Genomic DNA, 13,438 nt, shown 5'->3' with positions numbered 1-13,438 from the left:
TCTTTATTTCTCATATGTACCGATATTTTTAATATTAATTAAATTATTATATTATTAAAATTTCCTACTCACTTATTTTTATGTGAAAGCACAATACTAAAAAGATCGAGACATTTTCGAAAATAATTGAATTTATACATATATTTTATGTCTCATATATTTATAAAAATCCGAAATAAACATAATTCTCTCTCAATTTAAAAATCTTAATCTTAGTTCCTGTTTTGATTATACCGGAAATGTCAACGAATAGGGTAACTGTCCCTATTAATGTGCCCTGAACCTATTAGTGTGCTTTTATATTTAAATAAGTCATAAAAGTAAACTGGTACAAATATATAGACAAAGTATATTTTTTTATTAAGTTAAAGTATTAACTTTATAGAAAAAAATACTTTGTCTATTTATTTGTACCAGTTTATTTTTATTTATGACTTATTTAAATATAAAAGCACACTAATAGGTACAGGGCACACTAATAGGGACAGTTACCTTATTTTTCAAAACAAATATGAACGCATTCCGCCGTTGTGCATCAATTCTATCTGGAGCATTGCGACATTTATTGCACCGTAATAACGAAGTGAATATTATAACTTTCACAGGTGCGCATAGATGCTGATACTGATATCAGCATCCATACTCGTGAAAGTTCGGCTATTCACTTTTCTTCCTGATCTGACACGAATGTTGACTTCCTGATCTACTCCGATATCAGCATTCCGCCCATAATTACGTTTATGCTCGATTATTTAAATCAGTTCGTCCTCTACTCATTGACTTCGTGATTTGCTGAAAGTGTTCTCTCCAGAATCACGAGCCTACATTCGAAACACTACATTGTTCACAGTCTCTATTTTATGCAAATGGGATTCTAAAATTTCGTTTTTCAAATTACGTGCGCATTACGTAATCATCATACATAACTGTTATTACGTAATAGCTATTTATAGAGAATATAACTCAATATCATTCTATATTCGTGTCATTTTGGATTAATTAAAATGATGATTAGTCAAGTAAATGCTAAAAATGTGATATTGTGAATTTATGAAGTATATAAAAATGCTAAAAATGTGTTTTGCAAAATTCAACACGATTGATTTTTTGTGATCTCCAAAATGCTTCTTCTCAAAATGTGCTCCGGTTCAATTTTTTTTCAGGGAATAAATTTAAACTCGAATTTAAACTCGTGCCCTTCCGTCCCTCTTGCCTCATCCCCTCCCCTCCGGATACGGAACCGCTCGAAGACATTCGAGAGATACCGTATCGCCGTATGCACCGTACGTCAAGTTCACCCACTTCGCGCATCGATCGTCGTCGTCGGCGGCAGCGGAAAAGAGCCTCTCGCTCGCGCTTAGCATACACGCGTTGTATCTGGCAATAACGACGACGGGCGAAGGTTGTTCAACTCGGGCGGATCTCGTAGCACCGTCGGGTATAACGGGTCCTAAGGCCCGCGCACGCCGGCCAGGCGCGCTCCACCTTCGTTCGACTTGCCGCCTCACGGCTAGGCGAGCGCGCGTGCACCGTACCCTCTTCCTCGGCCCCGCTTACGAACCTTCTCCAACCTTCTCCAACCTGGGTACGCGAGTACGACTTGTCGGGCAGCCAGTCAGCCGTGCACCATTGTCGAAAGATCGTCCGGGTAGTCGACACGCGTCTTCCGATACTCTTCTTCGCTTCAGTCCGGTCTCGCTTCGTCCGGATCTCGCGACACGTCGCAATCGCCTCCTTTCTTTCTCCCCGAATCGCGAATTTTCGAATATCCCGTGGTACCCGATTGGATTCCGGAGTTGATTCTAAGCGTTCGAGGCTCTTTTTGGTGGTATTTCTTCTTTTCTTTCCGAATAGGTGATCGTCGAAGAACGCGGATTCGGGCGGGTTCGCACCGTAAAGCCGTTTCACGTATTTTCGCGATCGTGCGCTCCGCGAGATCGTCGGGTGTGTGTAGCGAACGCGTTTGAAGTGATTCGATGTTCCATCAAATTAATTGACATATAGGTAAGACCTCGATAATTTATGATTAATTTTATAGCACATTTAATTTATTGAATTATGCGAATTTGTTAAAACCTTTGCTTTTAGTGTTGATTTTTTAATGATAAGTATTTTAATTATTCTATTATATAAAAATTGGCTTGTTTTTCTTCTTAGAAAAATCTAAATAAAGATATACAGCCACCGCGAATAAAAATGTAATACAGTATTTAAAATTCGCAATATTTGTCTTCCTCTTTAATAAATGATGTGGAAATGCTGTAGAAATAGTTTTGATTTATACTATTTGTAATTCTCTTCGAAATATGGATTATTAATTAAATTTTGTCTGCATTTGCCGACTCATTGATTTATAATATTCTTTCTTTTAAAAAAATTGTAGCTGCCTTTTGACTGTCTGATGAGTATTATCTATATTAAATGCGATATTACATTATAAAAATTTTAATATTATATAAAAAAAACAGGCATAAAAATAACGGAATTTATTCAAAATAATTAATAATCAATTTCCGCATTTATAATTATATAACGGTTGAGAATTTGAATAAATGCGCCAAGATATCTTGTTGAGAAATGTAAATGAGAGATTTTATAACGAGGTTAAAATACAAAAAAAACAAGAAGAAGCATTGCAGGCCCAGGTTCAAGATATGGTACCGCTGATCAATTACTCTTGTATCTATTTCATTGCGCTGTAACTTGTAGTCACTTCCTCGTGAAGAGCTCGCTGCTCTTCTTCCTGTTTCTCTTTTTTTGCATCATTACGTTACGTTACACTTGTTGAATCGTGTTGCACGCCTTACTATATTGTCTCATTAGATGATTAAAGATAATAAGAGCACTTTTGGAGTTATATGCCACGCTCCAAAAGTGATCTGAAAATGAATGCACAGGTTATTTTAATATGCTAGGTGACCTATTTCCACTAAATCGAGCATTGATTGTTAAAGGCTGGACCTTTAATAAATATTTTATTTTGTTAAAAATTTTGAACTTTTGAGATCTCTTTAATATTAAAATTTTGCTAATAACAAATTAAAATTTTCATAAATTTAAAATAATTAAATTAATATGTTTGTTTATATATATTTACGTGTACAAAAGTTTAATTAGCTTAACAAAATTTTTGTTATTCTATCATAATTTGAAATATCGATATGAAAAATTTTTATAAATTTACTTTGACATTTCCAACAAGGGTTGGAGGGAGGATATGTGACTTTCGGCAAAATATTCTGTTTGAAAAAAAATTTTTATTAAAATTCCGGCAAAAGTCAAACTCATATATATAACAAAAAAATAGTTGTTACATTTCTCTTATACGTGAATACTTTCAATTTTTGTTCGTAGCCTTCTCTTTCTCTCTCTCTCTCTCCCTCTCCCTCTGTGTCATTAAATTATTTAGTTTTTCATGTTTCAGTGGAACTATTTTTCATAATGAAAGCTTCATGCGGATGAAAAGTTAGCTGTTGCATCTTTTGTGATAACGAAGTAGCAAGCATTATCGTTATTAATGTGGGTTAAGTTAAAGATCGATAAGAGTTTTGCGTGAAAAACGTCTATTGCGCGAAATGGTCACGGTGGAGGCGTATCCGATTTCCATAACGCAACCGCTTATCTCTACCCCTTCTGAATAAGATCCGATCTGGTCGCGTTGAAATTAATGCGATTTACTGACCCGAATGATCGAGTAGACGCGCTCTCGGCCGATCGTTCTGCCATTCTTCATGCCTTGTCTCGTCTCGTTTCTTATCCGCCGCAATCTAATTCTAACCGGCGGTGGATGTTCGGCGCTCGTCAGAGCGCAAATCTGTTTGTTAAATAGCGTATCTTTATTGCGCACGATCTTTTCCGCTGGCGTTCAGCGTTCCGGAAACAGGGATCTCGTTTTTATAGCGATCTCGGAATATTACGAATAATCTTTGACGATTCCCTCTATCAGACCGACTCGGCTTGAAGGTCGATACATTTCGAACTGTTCCAGTTTTTTTTTTCATTTGAATATCTCCTATTACTCCTATTAGCTTTTATGGAAATAATATTTTACTGATACATTTAATAGAACAAGATATTGTATTATCGGTTCTCTTTTTATTTATTGTGATTTGTTAAGTATTACCTGTATATTAAACTTCGCTCGTTATTGAGTGAATTGAATTAGGTACGGGGAGGGGGCACAATTCCCCGTAAATGCATTTGCGTCTATTTACGCTAGAATGTTACGGAAAATTGCTACCGTGCTTGCCACCAAAAATAGTCAGTGCGTAAATAAAAAGAGCATGAATAATAATAACAATTATTGTTGCGTACAACGGTTCTGTTCATTAGAAAATTAAAACTATCGACTCAATTTAAATAATTATACCCAAATTGAAATTCTTGTTCTTGAAACGCTAATTATTATATATTAAATTAAAGCGTTCACATACTACACGCTATAATAAAGTTATTATAACCATAAGAAGTGATAATCTCTCGTTATTTTAAACTTTGTTTTTTTCTATTAATAATTTTTAATAATACATTTTCGCATGCAAACCCTCTGAGAAGTTTATGGTGTTTGAAAATTAAACCTTAATTTTTGCGACACGCTTGAAATTCCAATGTTTATATTTAACAAAGAAATTAATGCACTTGAATATATTGCCCAATTAATACCTATATTACTCTCATCCGGCACTTCCGTTCAGAATTATAAATCTCTTCACAAGATTGTTTGCGGCTCAACAGAAATCGCCCGCGAGCGGTTTTCTGGTTCGTGAAGAAACATTCAAATGGTTAACGGTACGTGCCCCGCTCGTAGAATTCACGCGTCGGATTCTACCGGCTATTCTACCGATGGAATAATGTCTTGTCGGACTTCTCGTACACCACGACCGCTCACGTTTCCCCGAGATACACGACGCGGCGTCACATACGGTGGACGCCCGAAGAAGATCGACGCCCGTTCGGTACCGTTAGCGGACACGTATATAAAAATGGAAAAAATGCAACGGTAAAAAAACATCCGCGTGACAATCACTCGCGATCGTTCGGAGAATTCCATCCACGGGAGATGTTAATGTAGGGTTTACGGCGCATTGGATCCTCCGAGGCCGAGGTTGAGAGCCTTCGTTGAAACCTTCGGCGGAGATTTCAACGCCGGAGGAAGAACTTTACGTTTATTTATGATCAGCCCTCCCCCGCCGTTGCACGCCCGCAGCTACTATACAACATTATACTAGGCAACATTTAATTATTAAAATATCATCTGCACGATGTGTAGTTTCCGAATTTGATTTATATTTATTTATCGATATTTTATTTATAAATATTCAATCGATATCTGTCGATTACGATTTATATATTTAGGGAGCGATTATTTCGATTTTTTATTCGAGTTTCAAGGTTCTTAAAAAATGTTATATTATCTGCGTTGCAGACGTCACCGGACGAAATTTCACGAAATTTTATTGCGTAGATGAATGTCTAACTTACGTCAATGGTAAAGTAATGTTATTGTTCGCATTCCGCGTGCATAGACGATTGGAACAATCGGAAATGAGCGTCGAATACGAACGATACTTTCAATCGAGACCTTAGTTGACAAATCGGTGATCAGAAATTCATGCCGTGCAGTCTATGTAAACTCGCCAGAGGCAACTGTCTCGACAATTGCGTCATTGGTAACCAAACTAACGATTGGATGCATTTTTCAATTGTGTCCGATGTAGTTGTAAAACTCTTGATATTCGGGTAAGGGAGATTATATCTATACCGTAAATTGAAAATTCATATACAAATTATACTAAAAAAATTAATTCAAATCCGTCTTTATCATTTATCGTTTTTGACGTTGTTTAATATTTAAATTTAATATCCGGAGTCTTACGTATATGCAAATAATTTAGCATTTGTTATATCACCGTTTATATTTACAATTCCAGAAATTGTAAAACAGCAAGAAATAAATTATCAAAAAATGGAGAGTAAAAGAATCAAATTATTTCTATTTTGTTTAATATTATTCTACAATAAATTAAAGAATAACGTTTGGGGTTAACTACTGTATCGGTCTCACAGACCGCTATTGAAACGTTACTTGTCAACAATTTTCTTATTTATCACCATTTAAATATATTTTATTTCTATTGTATACGAGATTTTTTTGTTAACCCTCACATTAAAATACAGTTTTCCTTTTTCCCATCACAAATATTCAGAAAACATACATTTTTATTATAATTAACTTATAAAATTAGCGAGAGCATAATAGCGGTCTGTCAGATGTAAGAGCGGTCTGATCGATATTGTGATTTTTTTGGGCGTGGTGATTTAAAAATTAATATTTCTTCGCATTTTATACAATCCGACACATTGTGTTGGATTATCGTAAGAACAACTGTTGAAACATATAAGTACATAGTGCAGATATCAAATCCTTGCAATATAACTTGATGCGTACCCGTCCTCATGAATATTAATGCAAGCGTCGCGTCTTTTGTCGGTCGTAAAATTAAAACCTTCGACTTCCGCGCGCTTGCTCCACCACTTCCGACCATCCATTCTTTCCTCGCGTACGAGCCGTGCAATCGCGATCACGCAAGATCGTTTTTTTGCGACCGGTGCACTGTGCTCTCTTCCTGTTGACTGGTTTCTTCGATGACATAGTGCAACGAGAGATCTATCTATCCGAGATCTAGATTGTTGCTCAAGATCAGGTTCAGCGTTTGAGTGTAGGTCATCGTGTCGAGGACACGAGACAGCCTCTAGCCTCGCGTATCGATTCGCGGGATCGTCCCGCTGTCTCTTTACAATTCGTCGCGCATCATCCCCAGTAATGTCACAGAATTTGTAAACGAGTTGAACAAAATTTTCTCTCTCCGTGGTCTTTCATTTAGATCCTATTTGTAAAATAATTTTCCTCGTTTTTTGTTTCAGTGCGAAAATGCGGATGCAGCTGCTGAAGATCGTGGTGGTCCTGCTGGTAGCAGGATCGGGTGATACCAGGCCACAGAATGGTGGGTATATTCTACAAGAAATCATGATGACGATAATATTATAATAATATATGTATAATATTTCGAGTTACGACCCGATCGGGAAATGAACGGTGCAATAAAATGATCATTAAGCAACAAAACCGTGCAACGTGACGAGCTTGGCAGCAGGAAACGGTGTTTTCTAAACGCAAAATTGATGCTTTCTTCGCGGTGCAATCGTAGCCAATGAACCGTGCTTATTCAATTGCAGATCTGTTATCTCTTAATGTATCTTAATTACGACAGCCAGAGAATGTTTAAATAGTGATTAGGTATAAGTAGGTACGATAGTCCGCCGACTTGCGTTTTACTCGCGCTGCAGATTTGTATTTGTGACAATAATTCTCAACTGCATTTCTCTCTTTCTATGTATGGTAACGACTAACGAGTTATTCATTTCTTCTTCAAAAGGATTGAATTTGCGTTCAATGTTCCAATTATGGAGAAAACGCGTACGAGGCATCAATCGCGTAATTACTCAATAGCATCAATTGTGGTAGCGTGCCGGATAACAGCTTGTTGTCTTCGTGAAGCCATAATTACGCCACTACTTCTCGTGCGCTAACGTTACCACCCGCGTTTTTTCTTCTTGCAAAATCGAATTTCCTAAGACGGAAGTGTTTTAACTTGGCAGTCGCACGAATTTAAGGCATTGCGAGAAACGCGACGGGATTCCGCGATTCCGCGCGTGTTTCGCTATTAGCGCATCATCGCCAAGCTTTATCGACGTTGCACGTGTTGACTGGTTTTGTTAGAATCCTTCTCTAAAGTCGAAAATAAAAATTCATTTTTCAAAATCGTTTCTTACTTTTCAGGCGCAGATTCGCAAGCGAAGACGATAGAAAGGAACGACGCGGGATGGAGAGGCATCCAAGTCTCGAGCAAGTCACACGACATTGTTCGAGACGATAGCAGGTATACAGGGACTTCCGGAAGTAATAGAAAGTCGCATATCACACATTTCCGCGATAGTTCCGATTCGTCGCGCGAGCATAACGCATTCGGTTTACGCGCGAGCGACTTCGCCCCGAACGCGACGGCGCGATCGCTTAGCGCTCGTCGTTCCAAGATCGACGGTATCTGGACGATACCTGAATTCAGAGCGATAAACGCTCCTCCACATTTTTCAAGGACGGATGTGTTAGGTAGTATCGCGAAAGTCACTACTGCTCAAAGTTCGAATAAGGTAGACAGACCATTGTTTCACTCTTCTTCTGGCAATTCTAAATTAAATCACAATGAAAGGATAGATTGGACAAGTTTTAGACCCGATTTAAATATCGGTCGAACAGATTATTTCGGAAAAACAAATACTGGAAATTTAGAGAGATCGAAATCTGGTGTGACTTCGAATGAAAATCTCGAATCGCTAATCGCTCGGACGAGGTACTCATACTCAGCAGGAAATGGCGTCTTGACAACTCACGCATCTGGTTTCGAGAGGACAAATGACGATATCTCTGTTGTAGAAAATCATCGGAAGTCGAGTTCGGTTAGGTCCGACTCATTCGTGAACAAGGGTATCGGAGGCGAGACGTCACGTTGGAAGTTGGTGCACGGTGTAAATAGATTGTCTTCGCAATTAGCGAGGACAAATGTACCGAGCGAATCTCAGGCAGATGCCGTTACTCTGTCTACGCATAAAGATCGCAATTCAATTCGTAAAACTACAGACTCGATTGTGATTTCTCTTGGAAACTCGAAGCCGGGTGTCGTCACTGGTTCCTCTCGTCGCATCGGCGGCAACCAGCGCGACGTCTTGAATAATTCAAGAAACTCGGCGCACGGCGCGGAGACGGCCTTGATGCCGAATTCGAAATCCGAAGTCGTTGGTCACAGTCGACCCTCTGCAGTCCCCCACAGGAACGCAGTTACGTCCCACAGAAACTTTGTCAAGCTTCGGTATCCATACTCGACTGCGAATCGGCGAAATGCCAGCAACGTCGCGTCGAATGCGAAACTGAAGAATGGCAACGGCGTTGGCTCTACCGGCATTCAAGTGAGACCGCCAGCAAAGGGCCACTTCACGCGAACAGCTGCGAGGAAGCCTGTCGGCTCGAACAATCACGCGACGTCCAAGCCGATGAAGAGCGGTCATTCCTCGTCCGTCCAGAAGTCGCCGAGTCAGGAAGTTGGTGGTGGGAATAAAACGAGAGACGAGCACGGAGATACTACCGTGAAATATAACGCGTACTTGAAGAACTGGCCGAATGACGCACTTCAGGACATCGAGGATCTATATAATTACGACAGATACACTTCGTCTCTGGAGGAGGAATCCAGTCTTGAGTCAGGTCTCTCCGAAGAGACGCCGATCCTGTCGTCGAACAACTATTTCGATCACACGGATCCGATCCTCGACTCCAGCGTGAAGAAGATCATCCACTGGTTGAAGGTACCGGCGGTCGTTCCGAACAGCACGCAATATTTCCATTATAATGACGACAAACCGATCGAGCCGGTCTTCGAATCGATCTACGAAAACTTGGAGCCGAATCGTCCGTTGAACATCAGCACTTACGACGACAATTACGAGACCGTCGTTCTTCAGGATGTACCGTCGAATCAGGATCTCGATAAAATAGACGCGAATTATCCAATCCAATGGTCAAATCCGAATACAATCGCCCGTCCCCAATACGATCCTTCCGCTGCCTTGATTCCTTCTTCCTGGTCTGAAGTGGCGTCGCTGCGAAACAAAACCGTTTTCAATCCTCTGACACACGTGACGCAGAACACGGTGGTTCATATCCTGAACGACGGCCTGAAGAAGCCGAATGTTACCGTGACGCAATTGAAAGCGCCGGAAACAGACACGGTAGTCGCCGATCAAGCGGCTTCCTCAGGATCCTCCTCGGAGTCCTTGGAACTGGCACAGAGGCCCAATGTTCATATAATGTTCACTTCTCAGAAGGACAAGGATAAGGAGCCTTCCACGCAGAAGATCGATAATTTCCCTACCCCGTCGACCCAGAGCACAAACTGCCCGACGATTATGATAAATACTTATACTCGAGTGAACAATACGATTCAAAGCAAGGAAGGGTGCACCGATCTGAACATAATCGTCAACTCGCACGTCTCGAACACGAACGTGTTCACGCCGAGCGGCGCACCGGCGATCGCGGAGGAGCAGCAGACCTCATTAGCGACGCAGAGCTACGGTAACGTAGACGAGAGCGAGAAGTACACTGATGCGTTCACCGATCTCTTCCACGAGGATTCTTTGAACAGTTACGTAACCGCGTCGACAGGGACGTATAGTCCGCTCGAAACGCTGCAGCCGGGTCAACATGACTATTACGATTCCCAGAAAGATCCCAGTGAGACCCCGGATCCCGTTCAATCCTCGGGACTGTCGACCATCGAGTTGTTCCAGAGCACTCAGATCAGCATGTCCGGCACGAGCGTTCCGGAGGCGGAAGCAACGGCGAGCCCCGTCGGATCGTCCGTCGACGGTCCCGCCGTTGGCACCGGCAATGACGCGTCGAGTTCCGCGATCGTTCCACCAGCTGCCGGCGCTTCCGCCGGCAGTCTCGGTTCCGAAAACCCGTCTGTGTCCGACTTGCCGGTGTACCTGGTCAAACCCGGCCCGGTGAAAGGTCAGTCCAACAACGCGTTAGTGCCGGGTTCCTTGCAACTGCCGGCATTGCCGAGTCTTCCGAGTCGGCCTATTGTCTCCGGTCTAGCGAGCATTGCTGCTAGCCCGTCCTTGTCGCCGGCTTCAGGCGCCTCGGGATCGTTGCCCGACGGCGACGACGATGATGACGATGATTTCGATATATCGCCAGGCGGCGTATTGCAGTACATAACTACGGCTTTCACGTACTTTTCCTTCTTAAATCCGTTGAGCTATGGCATCTTCAGCGTCACCGCGGCACCGTTCGTCGCGATGGCGGCCGGGGTGCTCGGCGTAGCCGCGGTCATGTTCCCGTGGGCGCTACCGGGCGTCCTCGACTTCGGGCGTTCCGCCGACAAGACAGTCGGTTTCACGCCGAATCTCGAGGAATTCGTCAGACGAGCCGTGCACAAGTACGATCGTCTGAACGAGTGGAAGAGTAGACGTAGGAAGCGGAGAAGATGAATCGAACTCAGATTGATCTTGTGACGCTTAGTGTTCTTCAGATAAGTAGGAGAGCCACAGTATAAAGCTTGTATGAAGCAAGTACGCTCCTGCTTTTAGAGTTACTTGTACTTAAATTGGATAGAATTTACAAGATATACCGTAGTAATCGTTCGGTACTGGAAATGTACTTGAAAATGATGCGTGGTTAGTAGAAAAAGCAAAGAGAGAAGGTAGCTAGATGATTATGTTTGTTTTAAAGCATTATGTGGTTACACTAATGTAACACGTATAATGATAATGCAGGTAATTGTATGATATTTTCGTTCATTAAGGATGAAGTTTATTCATCTGAGTAGGTAAAATCATAACTAAATACATATAATGATTAATAGTTTTCACATCCGTCCTTCATAAATATAATTTATGTAAAATAATTAAGATGATTAACGAAGATAAATATACCGTAAAATCATATATTTTTTATTTAATATTTAATAGCCTTATTTTTACGCCAAATGTAGTGTAGTCAGAAAATATTCGCTATTTACATAATTACATGGATTGGACGATAATTAGTGTAATCATTAACTTAATATTTTGTTACGTTATTATTAATAATTATTAATCCACTTATTTATGCTACTATTTACGTTATTGTCGTTTATGTGTAGAATAATGAGAGTAATGCGTTCTATCTTTTATCGTATCATATAAATTCTTTATGTAAAAAGATGCTTTGATTATAATATTTAATATTATTTCTTTGTAATATTATCTCTTTTTAAATTTTTCGTAAATAAGCAAAGATATTTAGTTTACAATTTTACTTAATTGGCAGGTGTAACATTAATTAATTTTTATTATTTAAAGAAATTTATGAAGATTCCAAAAATATAATTTGCTAATTATATATTGATTCGAAATAAAATTACGTGACAGATTATCGCAAAGCATTATGTCGAGTTCAACATAGAACTGCAAAGGATGATTATCGTTTTTTGTTGTATTGGTATTTTAATTTAATCAAATTTTACAGCATTTCAGAGTATTAGCAGTATTTGTGCCAATAAACATGTAATATTAATAAAACATTCAAAACAAAGAAAAGTTAATATTTTATTGGGCAATTATATAATTTTTTCTTACGCCTTCTCGTGTATGTTGTGTAAAAAATATACAATCCTATCTTTGAACCTATACTATCCCTCTTCTAAATCCTATTCTAATATTGCCGCAAAAAATAATTGTAAGAAAAAGAAAATTTATTTATAAAGACAGAATTAAAATTTAATATGTTTAAAATTTTATTATTATTAAATTAATACTTATGATTTTAAATTATGGAAGAATTATGTTAGATAATTACGCTTACATTTTATTATTGATTTTAATTTCTTAAGCGAATCGAAAACCAAAGTAACATTTACTTTATTAAAATTTTACATCTGTTTTTCAGTCTTTATGACCATGATTTTAAAAAATTAAATTTTTATTTAAATACATATAATATAAAATTGAGGATAAACTGAAAATATTCTACTTATTTATTATTTTTTCTTCTAAAACTCGATAAGTGAAAATTTCTCATTGATTGCTTAATTAAAACAGTTACTTAAAAACTATTAATGCTTCTGTTAAAAAAAACAACTTGAAATTTATAATTGAGTTAAAAGAATTTCAATTTAGGTTAATCATATTTATTATATTCTACAATATATATTATAGGCTTAATATTATTTCAAATTGTTTTATTGCACTTTTCGGTGTTTTCTTATTTTACAATTAATTGTATTTATGTTGCTTAATAGTGATGTCAATCTTTTACTGTGCATTAAGTATTAATATTGCACAGAAAAGGTAAGGATGTTCAATAGTCCCTTAGGCATTTTTGCTAAATTTTTAATTTTTAGTCATATGTATAAAAACATACACACACACACACATATGTATTCAGAAAAAAATATTTATAAAAATTATTCATAAGAGATGAGGAAGAGAGAGAGAGAGAGAGAGAGAGAGAGAGAGAGAGAGAGAGAGAGAGAGAGAGAGAGAGAGAGAGAATGTATATATATTGTCTATGTAATGATTGGCAAAAAAAAGACCAAAGACTTCTTAAAATTAAACAAGCTTATAATGTATGAGTATATGCACACTATGCTCACTACGTTTTTTTTTATTTTTTTATTATAAAATTACAAGCAAAATACATACCACTGAAATAATGAATTCCTCTAATTCATTTGTCCTAACATGAACAAATTGCGTCTAAAAAAAGCCGAAAAATTTCCTTTGTAAAAATATCACAATTCAATATTAAGTGTACGGTTAACATTTTAAATCTGATCAT

At 38.6% G+C, this 13,438-nt stretch overlaps 1 protein-coding gene across 1 annotated transcript in view; it reads left to right on the top strand.

Moving 5' to 3' along the window:
* The first annotated feature begins 1,619 nt into the window (after positions 1–1,619).
* LOC105454604 overlaps positions 1,620–13,438 on the top strand; it is a 15,446-nt gene continuing 3,627 nt past the window's right edge. The window contains exons 1-3 of the mRNA XM_011697324.1: positions 1,620–2,004; positions 6,925–7,004; positions 7,841–7,940. Of these exons, the coding sequence (XP_011695626.1) occupies positions 6,932–7,004; positions 7,841–7,940 (173 nt within the window). The 5' untranslated portion in view covers positions 1,620–2,004; positions 6,925–6,931. The remainder of the gene's footprint in view (positions 2,005–6,924; positions 7,005–7,840; positions 7,941–13,438) is intronic.

Source organism: Wasmannia auropunctata, unplaced genomic scaffold, assembly GCF_000956235.1.
Source record: "Wasmannia auropunctata unplaced genomic scaffold, wasmannia.A_1.0 LD335980.1, whole genome shotgun sequence".
Taxonomy (NCBI): domain Eukaryota; kingdom Metazoa; phylum Arthropoda; class Insecta; order Hymenoptera; family Formicidae; genus Wasmannia; species Wasmannia auropunctata.
Note: the sequence above shows the minus strand (reverse complement) of the source record. Positions and strands in the feature narration are given on the sequence as shown.